We start from the raw sequence: 11,937 nt of genomic DNA on the forward strand, positions 1-11,937 counted from the left end.
ATGAGCCACACAATGAAGTCATGGGAAAGAGTAGTGGAAGCTAGACTCAGGACAGAAATAAGTATCTGCAAGCAACAGTGTGGTTTCATGCCGAGAAAGAGTACCACAGATGCACCTTGAGGATGCTCATGGAAAAGTCAAGAGAAGGTCAGAAAAAGCTACATTGTGTCTTTGTAGACCTAGAGAAAGCCTATGACACAGTACCAAGAGAGGAACTGTAACAATGCATGCGCAAGTCTGGTGTGGCGGAGAAATGTTAGAATAGTACAGGACATGAATGAGGGGAGCAGAACAGCGGTGAGATGTGTCAAAAGAATTTAAGGTGGCGGTGGGACTGCATCAGGGTTCCGCGCTGAGCGCCTTCCTGTTTGCAGTAGTCATAGATAGGCTGACAGACGAGGTTAGACTGGACTCCCTTGGACCATGATGTACGCAGATGATATTGTGATCTACATTGAAAGCAGGAAACAGGCGGAGGAACTGTTAGAAAGATGGAGGTACGCACTGGAAAGGAGAGGAATGAAGATTAGCCGAAGTAAAACAGAACATATGTGCGTGAATGAGAGGGGCAGAGGAGGAAGAGTGAAGCTCCAGGGAGAAGAGATAGTGAAGGTGGACGACTTCAAATTTGGGGTCAACAATACAGAGCAACGGAGTGTGGTAAGGAAGTTAAGAAATGAGTTCGGGCGGGTATGGAACAGTTGGCGGAAGGTGTCTGGTGTTCTATGTGACAGAAGATTGTCCGCCAGGATGAAGGGCAAAGTTTATAAAACAATGGTGAGGCCTACAGTGATGTACGGATTAGAGACGGTTGCTCTTAAGAAACAACAGGAAGCAGAACTTGATGTAGCAGAATGAAGATGCTGAGGTTCCCGCTTGGTGTGAACAGGTTGGATCGGATTAGAAATGAACTCATTAGAGGGACAGCCAAAGTTGGATGTTTTGGAGACAGGGTTAGAGAGCGCAGACTTTGATGGTTTGGACATGTTCAGAGGCGAGAAAGTGAGTATGTTGGTAGAAGGGTGCTGGGGATGGAGCTGCCAGGTAAAAGAGTGAGAGCAAGACCAAAGAAACAGTTGATGGATGTTGTGAGGGAGGACATGAGGAAAGTGGGTGTTAGAGATGAGGATGCACGATATAGGCTTAGATGGAAAAAGATGACACGCTGTGGCGATCCCTAACGGGACAAACCTGAAGAAAAAGATTTGTATGATACAGCTGTAAATAAGTATTTCAACACCTGAGAAAACCAATGTTAATATTTGGTACAGTAGCCTTTGTTTGCAATGACAGAGGTAAAATGTTTCCTGTAGTTGTTCACCAGGTTAGCACACACTGCAGGAAGCATTATGGGCCACTTCTCCACACAGATCTTCTTTAGATCAGACAAGTTTCTGGGCAGTCCCTGAGAAAAACGGAGTTTCAGCTGCCTCCAAAGATTTCTATTCAGTTTAGGTCTGGAGACTGGCTAGGCCACACCATAACCTTGACACGCTTCATACGGAGCCACTCCTTGGTTTTCCTGGCTGTGCTTCGGGTCATTGTCATTTTGAAAGACCCAGCCATGACCCATCTTTCAAGTTGTGACTGAGGGAAAGAGATTGTTCCCCAAAATCTCACAATACATGTCGCGGTCATCCTCTCCTTAATACAGTGCAGTCATCCTGTCCCATGTGCAGAAAAACACCTCTAAAGCATGACGCTACCACGCCCATGCTTCAAAGTCGGGATGGCGTTCTTGGGATGGAAATCATCATTTGTCTTTCTCCAAACACAGTTAGTGGAATTATGACCAAAAAGTTCGATTTTGGTCTCATCTGACAACAAAGCTTTCTCCCATGACTCCTCTGTGTCATCTAAATGATCATTGGCAAACTTAAGACGGACTGGTTTAAGCAGGGGAACCTTCCGTGCCATTCATGATTTCAAACCATGACGTCTTAGTGTATTACCAACAGTCACCTTGGAAACGGTGGTCCCAGCTCTTTTCAGGTCATTGACCAAGTCCGGTTGTGTCGACCTTGGCTGATTCCTAAACTTTCTAAGGATCATTGAGACCCCACGAGGTGATATGTTGCATGGGGCTCCACTCTGATAGAGATTGTCCGTCATGTTTAGCTTCTTCCATTTTCTTAGGATTGCTCCAACAGTGGACCTTTTTTAACAAAGGTGCTTGGCAATTTCTCCGTAGCCCTTTCCAGCCGTGTGGAGTTGTACAATTTTGTCTCAGGTGTGTTTGGACAGCACTTTGGTCCTGGGCATGTTACAAGTTTGAATCTTACTGATTGTATGGGGTGGACAGGTGTCTATGCAGCTCACGACCTCACACAGGTGCATCTGATTCAGGATAGTAGATGGAGTGGAAGCGGACTTTTAAAGGTGGACTAACAGGTCTTTGAGGTTCAGAATTCTAGCTGACAGACAGGTGTTCAAATACTTATTTGCCGCTGCATCACACAAATAAATCATTAAAAAAAAATCTAACAGTGTTTTCTGGATATTTCTTTTTAGATTATCTCTCTCACAGTTAACATGGACCTACGATAAAAATTTCAGACCCCTCCATGATTTCTAAGTGGGAGATCTTGCAATATAGCAGAGTGTTTAAATACTTTTCTTCACTGTATGTACGAACGTATACATGCACACAATTCCAGTTAAGATTCTTGGGGCCCATGGTGAAGAAAGATGAATAAACTTGCAAAACACACAAATGAAAAAACCAAAAAAAACTTAACTTTACCAATGTGCGCTAGCATGTGAAAACGCTTTGTGACAAGTGTCCAAGAGAAACAAAAAGCATCATGGGTAAAGATTGACATCCCTCTTATCCAATTGGATGCCAGAAAGATGCTACAGCCATAGCCAATGGGAGAGCAGTTCTATCGTGGCACACAAACCAAGATACAGGATGTTTACGTTTCGAATTTGGGGGCTACGCATCCACTGGCTATTCTTTCCTTTTGTATCCTGAATTTTTTGTTACTAGAGTCATTCGTAAGTAGAGGTACCACAGTACTTGAGTATAATTGGACAATTTAATTTAGCACATTCAAGCATCTGGAAATTGCACCATAGGATGAGTCAGACTTGTGGAGCTCCAAGATTCTCTCTCTGATTTCCTGGCTGATTACTTTTGATTTGACCATGATTTCAAACAAGCGAGTAGAATGTTTGAGATGTGGCCTGAAATACATCCCCAGGCGTGCCGTCAAATAACTTATGTGTTGTCAGTTAAACTATTGGGAGCTTCCAAAGCCTTGACATTGTCATCTGGGCTTACCCGTGTTCTTTAAAGATATTGTACACTTTGTGTGTATGTAAACTTTCAACTTTGAAGAAAATAATATAAATGTATCTCAGAAATTCAGTCATTGTTGTGGAAAATAAATAATTGAATAATCTTCATTCTTCTAAAAAATAAATAATTTTTGTTATCCTGATTTAACTGAAACAGGAGAGGTTTAGCCTGATTTGACTTCAGACAGTGAGACAAAAAAATAAGTGTTTTTGCACAGTGTAGGGAAACTTCTGACTTCAACTTTTTATATTAATTTATATTGTATATTTATCACAAATATTTCAAATCAAAGCGACACGGTGGAGCAACTGGTTAAAACGTTGACCTCACAGTACTAATAAACTGGGTTGAAATCCTGGCTCCGCATATGTGGAGTTTTCATGTTCTCCCAGTGCCTGTGTGGGTTCTCGCACATATCAGAAACATGCATGGGAGGTGAATTGAAGATCCTAAATTGAACTTGGGTGTGAATGAATGTAAGTGTGAATGTTTGTTAGATCCGATTGGCTGGCTGGTGTATCTCACCTCCTGCCTGAAAATAGCTGAGATAGCCTCTAACCACTCCCGAGACTCTAGTGAGGATAAGTGTCTCAAAATAGGATGCATAGATATTTCAATAATAAAGGCAATTTTAACAACTTACAATGATAAGAAAATGCAGTTTCTAAATGGTACTTTTATTCCTAAGAGAAAGAAAAAACACCTTTCTGGCACCAAGTCAAAATGCAATTGCATACCAAATAAATAGTTGTGCCACTCTTGGCAGCAATAAACGGAATCAAGTTTGTTTCCATTGCTATGGAGTCATATTTATCCACTTTTTTTCACAGAATTCTTTTATTTCAGTTATCCTGGAGTTTTTTTCCAATCATGAACCACCTGATTATGGTCTTATGAAACAATCTCAGTTGAATTTGAATCAGGACTTTAACTTGGCCACCATAAAGCCTTTATTTTTTTCCCCAGACATTCATTGGTGGACATGCTGGTATGTTTTAGGTTGTTGTCTTGTTGTATAACCCACAAATACTTGAGTTTGAAGGAATAAAATGGGGACTTCTTTGGTTTCATAATCATTTCTATCCAGATTATTCATTTAACCAGGTGTGTTGAAGCCCCATGGCCCTTTGAACAAATTGTGTTGTACACTGGTCTCCAACTAAAATGGGGCACGTAAAGAAAATCATTCACACTCAGATTCACATCTAAGGACTTAGTCACTTTAGAGCAGGCATGTTAAACTCAATTTACCTTGGGTTCACTGAAGGCAGAGACTGGTTGAGAATGAGCTGCAGCCTCGGCGCACATGTCCGCGCCATTTAAATTAGAATTAAAAAAAAAATAATAATAATCTTCTCAAACATCTTTGTTTAAAAAAGCTAAAAAAAACGCTGGTGTAAATAAATCATGTGCAAATCTACTACTAACACTCTCCATGGCAACACCACTCTAACTTCCAATGAATAATATTTTTCTGCTTGCATCAAGCCTGGTCGATGTCACGCCCCCCAAAAGCCATGTACCTCACTGTGACTGGTAGCTTTATCAGCTCTGCACACAACACTGTAAAAGCTCCATTCAAATAAACGTTGAGGGCCACGCTAATAAACTTTTATATGAAGGCGAGGCAACAAAATATCATCTTGGGGACCGCAAATGGCCCACGGGCTGGCAGTTTGAGAACAGCGTAGCTGGAGAAACTCGCACAAGCACGAGGTTTAGAACTGAACTGTCGGGTGCGCGTTCTAACCAGTTGTGCCACCCTACAACAGCAATCCGTGTCTCAGTATTTTAGTGAACCTGATTTTATTTTAAGCAGCTGTATGGAAAAACTTGGATCAAGTGGATTAATGAAAGGATATCTAATAACCTCCAGAGGGTAATAAATTTCTGCATTAAGATGGAAAGCAGAATCAGCAGCCCGTCCAGTAGTCCATACCGGCATGGGGCAGGAAAGTACCGTGGTCACTGAAATAAAATTAGAAGAAAACAAAAGTGTTTTGAGAAACAGTCTCAATTTCCAATTCATACAATGATTGTAAAGCATGATTACACACCCCAAAAATTCAAGGGTTTTATGATATAAGTGAGACCAAGGTCATTTCAAAACTTCTTCCACTAACAAATGACCTATAACCTGTACAACTCAATTGAAAGCATGAAATCTTCCAGGGCAAATAAAAATAACCCTCAGATGGTGTAAATGAAGTGAGCGTCGCCTCAAGTAATGTAATGTGAGTCAGCCCACAACACCATTTACAATGATTCTGATGAACCCCATGTCCCATATTTTCCGCACTATAGGCTGCACCAAATTATAAGGTGCACCTTCAATGAATGACCTGTTTAAAAAATGTTTTCATATATAAAGCACACCGCATTATAAGGCGCATAGACAAGACGCAACAGTAGAGGCTGGGGTGGCCATCTTGCTTTGTTCCCTCAGAATCTGTTTAGTTTTCTTTACTTAGCATAGATCATCTTGTTGCTTCATCTACTTCACATCATGGATTTGTTAATGTGAAATTCTCTCGCTGCTGCTCTGTTCCCGTGTTCTATTGTGTGAATGACATGATGCTGCAACTACCATGTTTCAATGTAAGTATGGTGTTCTTTTAATTTAATTTATTGTGCTTGCGCAAAATATACCCTTACAAATGATGATCAATAAATTCAACCTTGATTTAATTAAGAATTTACAACGAGTTGATCAGCCTGATCGGATCAGCTGATAATTGGCATTTTTTGATTAGCTAATCGGTTTTGAATGATCACGAACATGGGACAAGGGGTAGGACCCAAATGCAGAACTCTGAGGCAGTGACATGATTCCGAGGGTGGTTTTATTCCAGAAAAAAAAAAAAAAAAAAAAAAAAAAAAAAATCATACAAATAGTCAGTCCAATGAAGGCAACGGCAGAAAAAGACGTGGCAAAGTCCAAAAACGAGGTCGGATAACTACTCGGCAAACACATGGCCTAACTAGAGATGGCTGTGCATGCAACGATGGCCATGATAACAAGGCATATACACAACAAGGAGCTTGTACTGTTACATATGAATTTAGACTAATGTCCCCTTTGTTCAAACCAGCAAAACACGACAAGGCAGTTGTATTGCGTTTCTGACAATTTAATATCACACACAACAACAAAACACAAACACGATAAAATAGCTAACACAAAATAGGCGTTCAAGAACAGAGTAGTTGAGCCACAATGGCGAATAGTCACCAACACTGAACGAGTGTTCCCAAAAAAGAAAATGTTTGTTGAAAATGAAAATGTTTTTTTTTAACTTGGTATACCCACTAACCAGCCAGTCCTAAAACGAAAGGCACCAGGCGTCCGTGTAGTTAGTGTTCCAAGCACCAGTTTCCTAGAGCAGCGGTAAGGTCGTAAGAATAAGCCTTGTTGTCCCTCTTTCTCATCCTTATATAGGTAATACTTGAAACATTTCAGACTGCCGCGTCACAAAGAGTTCGCGTCACTTGGACCCAAGAGCATTAGCGGAAACCACATCACATCATAAGGACTTAAAAGTATGAAAGGAAACAGTATCACAAAGAACCGCATTATAACAACTTAAAAGCATAATGGCATAAAAATAAAGAGAATAAAGAATAAAATAATATACACAGACACATAACACTCTCCCCTTAAGGAAAATAAAGTTTCAAAGAAACTTTCTATTGCAATATAACAAAGTAGCACTTAAAACGTGTTAAAACGGTAAATACCAAAACGAAAACACAGGAAAACATAACAGAAGTATCAAATACAACAGAAGTATCAAACATCAAACAACTTTACTGGAGCGTGCATCAGCGCGTGCAATAGCCTCCACCTAAGAACCAACTCGTGCCCTCCTACATACCCCCAAGAGTTCGACCTGGGGCTTTCCAAACTCACACTTTTCAAAATGGACAGTCAGTTTCCCTGTCGACAATCTCTCGAGGAACTCCTGAATCCTTTTTCATGACGTAAAGGATGACATCATCCATGTAGGCTTTGACACTTTTCAGACTCGATGTCACATTGTTGACGAGCCTTTGGAACGTTTCTACAGCATTCTTTGAGCTGAACGGCATTCACTTTGTATTGATATAGTCCATCAGGTGTAGCGAATGCCACAATCTTCTTAGCACGGTTTGTGAGTGGCACCTGCTAGAAACCCTTCAGAAGGTCAAACCTACTCATGTACGTAGCTTGACCGACGTGTTCAATCCAATCATCCACTCTTGGGTCAAGTACACCTGGTGAACTCCACAGACTGTCACTGGGTTCAATAATGTCATTGTCCACCATGTACTGCACTTCCTTCCGCAGAATCTCACTCTTCGCAGGATTTATTTGATATGAGTGTTGTATTACAGGCACAGCACCCCCCACATCTATATCATGACTAATTAGACATGTACGGCCAGGCACATCTAGAAACGGGTGAAAAAAAAACTCAAAAAGGAATTGTGACATTTTAGGTTTCTGGTCAGTCGACAAATGTGTCACTTTCTCATCAACGTTAGCTAACATCTGAATTGCACAACTTTGAAGAAGCATCATCAAACTTGACATTGCTACCAACATCAACATTGTCATTGACGCTTGCATCATCATCATCAACTGTACAATCAGTAACTGGGGAGGAGAGTGTTGTTGCAATACAACTGACTTGTTTGTTCTTTAACATTTTCAGAGTTATCAGTAGGACCTGAGGAGTTTGTAGATTAGTCATCAGCCTCTGAGGCTACAGAATGAATGAATGTCTGAAAAATCACAAATGGAATCATTCGGCAAAAAAGTCTTGGAAAAAATGTCTTTTGACATTGAAGGAGTCACTGTATAAGACGGAAAAATACGGAACGTCATATTCTAATTGCTCTGAATTGGGCAAACACTGCGGAGAAACCGTGACAATAGGATCAGCGGCAACTTATGCCCCCATAAGATCGTTGCTGATCAAGAAATCAACACCCGGAACTGGAAGAGATTCTAGAACGCCAACCTGGATGGTGTCAGAAACCAAATCTGAAGTCACATTCACAATATGCATAAGATCAAGAGAAAAGCTACCTATACCCAAAATAATAATATCTGAGTTAGCTGAAATCTCTGCAGAAAAAGGCAAAGCATCATTGAAAATCAGATAATGCAGAGCGCCAGTGTCTCTCAGAATAGGAACGGACCTTGGGGAAGAATTATCTCCCAAAAGTGAAACCGAATCAATATGAATAGAAGGAAAAAAACCTCAGCCAAACTTCAGAATCTGAAAGTTCATTGTCAGATCTACAACAATCCTCAGAACCACCTGGCAAGGAAGGCTGAGGTGCGACAGATGCACAAGCATTTGGGGAACTAGTGGAGTGATTTTTGTATTTGAGCTTTTTGCAAACAGAAATCAAGTGACGAAGCTTCTTACAATAGGCACAGACTGGTCCTTGAAAGTGAGAATTTGAACCTCCCTTATCATCACTTGACTCTGTATAAAAAAAAAAAAAAAGTATTTTGGTGAAAAAACTTGGAATTACCAGGAGACTGAAAAGAACTCTTGTGAGTCAAAAAATAATTATCTGCTAAAACCGCTGCATCATGTAAAGTTTCAACGTTCTGTTCATCCAAATAAGTCCTGAGATTGGAATGAACACACTGCTTAAATTTTTCAATAAAAATTAACTGCGTCAAACTCTCCCAGCCCTCTTTGAACTTGACCACCTATCAAACTATCAAGTTTCCTTTTCCCAAGCTAACTCTACAAAGCTCTCATTGTCCCTTTTTTTGAGTACCTCTAAATTTATGACGGTACACTTCGGGCAGTAACTCATAAGCTTCCAGTAGGGTCTTTTTGACAAAATCATAGCCAGAATTTGGCTCAATAGAAAGGGCCAAATATACATCCTGAGCTTTTCTCTTTAAGACGATTTGCAATAGCATGGTCCATGACTCTTTAAGCTACTTGAGGTTTCAGCAACTTTCTCAAAGTAGAGTAAGTACTTAGCGACTTCATTTTCATTGAAAGTCGGGACCATTTTGGCATAACGTGTAACATCAAAAGATGAACTCACTGAATCAAAGGACCTTTCAAGTTTCTTAAGTTCAATTTCTTTGTCAAATTCTCTAAGTTCTATGTCTGTCCTTCGTCTCTCTCTATCAATCTGAAGTTGTAATTCCAGTTTCTTTAATTCCAAGTTTCCTCTTTTATCGACGCAAGAACATCAGGAACAAAAATCTTAGTGTAATGATGAACAATTTTCAAAATTTGGAAATTCCTCAGAGCAGGTTTGGCATCAAGTCGGAAATAACTAGCGAGTCTCAAGAGATCGGAGTTGCCCAAATCACAGACTGATTCTGGGGTAGGGGACCTAATAAAGTGCTACACATTAAAGCCCATTTTGCTGGCTTCACAGTTAAAGTTGCAAATATGCCAAAAAATTTCAAACAGAAGTCTCGAATGTAATGTGTCATGTGAATGAGGCTGTAAGGTGGTCGGTGCCTGTCGCGGTGGCAACCCACGAACTCCTTGGTGGACACCAACAGTGAGGGATGCTGTCGAGCTGAAGAAGGAGTCCTATTGGGCATTTCTGGCCTGTGGGACTCCCGAGCCAGCTGACAGGAATCGGCTGGGCAAGCAGAATGCCGCTTCGGTGGTCGCTGAGGCAAAAACCCAGGCCTTGGAGGAGTTCGGTTAGGCCATGGAGAATGACTTCAGGACAGCTTCGAGAAAATTCTGGTCCACTGTCTGGCGTCTCAGGAGTGGGAAGCAGTGCACCGTCAACACTGTGTATAGTGGGGACGGGGCGCTGCTGACCTCAACTCGGGATGTTGTGAGTCGGTGGGGAGAATACTTTGAAGACCTCAATTTCACCAACACCTTCCCATGAGGAAGCAGAGTCTGGGTGCTCTGAGGCGAGCTCTTCTATCTCTGGGGTTGAGGTCAACGAGGTGGTTAAAAAGTTTCTTGGTGGCCGGGCCCTGGGGGTGGATGAGATTCGCCCGGAGTTCCTAAAGGCTCTGGATGTTGTGGGGTGTCCTGGTTTACACGCCTCTGCAACATCGTATGGACATAGGGGACAATGTCTCTGGATTGGCAGACTGGGGTGGTGGTCCCCCTTTTCAAGAAGGGTGACCGGTGACCATTCCAACGACAGAGGGATCACACTCCTCAGCCTCCCTGGTAAGGTCTACTAAGGGGTACTGGAGAGGAGGGTCCGTCGGGAAGTCGAGTCTCGGATTCAGGAGGAGCAATGTGGTTTTCGTCCTAGCCGTGGAACAGTGGACCAACTCTTCACCCTCAGCAGGATCCTCGAGGGTGCATGGGAGTTTCCCCAACCAGTCTACATGTGTTTTGTGGACTTGGAGAAGGCATTCAACAGTGTCCCTCGGGGAGTCCTGTGGGGGGCTCTTCAGGAGTATGGGGTACCAAATCCCCTGATACACCTGATACGAGCTGTTCGGTCCCTGTATGACCATAGTCAGAGTTTGATTCGCATTCCCAGCAATAAGTCTGACTCGCTTCCGGTGAGAGTTGGACTCCACCAAGGCTGCCCATTTTCAGCGATTTTGTTCATAACTTTCACAGAGGGAATTTCTAGGCGTGGCCGAGGCGTAGAGGGTGTTCGGTCTGGTGGCCTTAGCATTGCATCGCTGCTCTTTGGAGATGATGTGGTTCTGTTGGCTTCATCAAGCCGTGATCTCCAGCTCTCACTGGAGCGATTTGCAGCAGTGTGAAGTGGCTGGGATGAGAATCAGCACCTCCAAATCTGAGACAATGGTTCTCAGTCGGAAAAGGGTGGCGTGCCATCTCCAGGTCGGGGATGAGATCATTCCCCAAGTGGAGGAGTTCAAGTATCTTGGGGTCTTGTTCATGAGTGAGGGATATCGACAGATCGGTGCAGCGTCTGCCTTGATGTGGACTTTGAATCAGATCGTTGTGGTAAAGAGGGAGCTAAGTCGAAAGGCAAAGCTCTCAATTTACCAATCAATCTACGTTCCTACCCTCACCTATGGGCATGAGCTGTGGGTCGGGACTAAAAGAACAAGATCCAGGATACAAGCGGCCGAAATGAGTTTCCTCCGCAGGGTGTCCGGGCTCTCCCTTAGAGATAGGGTGAGAAGCTCGGTCATCCGGGAGGGGCTCAGTGTCGAGCCGCTACTCCTCTACATTGAGAGGAGCCAGATGAGGTGGCTGGGGAATCTAATTTGGATGCCTCCTGGACGCCTACCTGATGAGGTGTTACGGGCATGTCCCACCGGAAATAGCCCCCGAGGACAACCCAGGACACGCTGGAGAGACTATGTCTCTCGGCTGGCTTGGGAACGCCTCAGGATCCCTCCGGAAGAGCTGGAAGAAGTGGCTGGGGAAAGGGAAGTCTGGGTATCCCTGCAGAAGCTACTTCTCCTGCGACCTGACCCCGGAAAGTGGTTGATAAATGGATGGATGGATGGATAAAAGCATAATTGGAAAATAAAGAGGAAAAATAATTAATACATACACATACAGTATGCACATACGCAGACTCATGCAGTTTCACACAATGAACTAGCAACTAGTAACAACAAACAAGGCTCAATACATGGGATAGTTAGAGCCAATGAAGCGTGGGTGAGGAACTGCTTCCGGATTGGCCACTCCACTGACAAT

General features: G+C 42.7%; 1 protein-coding gene across 10 annotated transcripts in view; it reads right to left on the reverse strand.

Annotated features, from left to right (window-relative positions):
- tmem231 (transmembrane protein 231) overlaps positions 1-11,937 on the reverse strand; it is an 81,126-nt gene that overhangs the window by 42,539 nt on the left and 26,650 nt on the right. For 6 of the 10 annotated variants that reach the window (XM_061821571.1, XM_061821572.1, XM_061821579.1 and 3 more), the window contains exon 6: positions 5,164-5,269. In XM_061821571.1, coding sequence (XP_061677555.1) covers positions 5,164-5,269 — 106 coding nt within the window. The remainder of the gene's footprint in view (positions 1-5,163; positions 5,270-11,937) is intronic. The other 4 variants (XR_009795253.1, XM_061821574.1, XM_061821578.1 and 1 more) reach the window with 1 other exon arrangement.

Source organism: Syngnathoides biaculeatus, chromosome 6 (assembly GCF_019802595.1).
Source record: "Syngnathoides biaculeatus isolate LvHL_M chromosome 6, ASM1980259v1, whole genome shotgun sequence".
Lineage (NCBI taxonomy): Eukaryota > Metazoa > Chordata > Actinopteri > Syngnathiformes > Syngnathidae > Syngnathoides > Syngnathoides biaculeatus.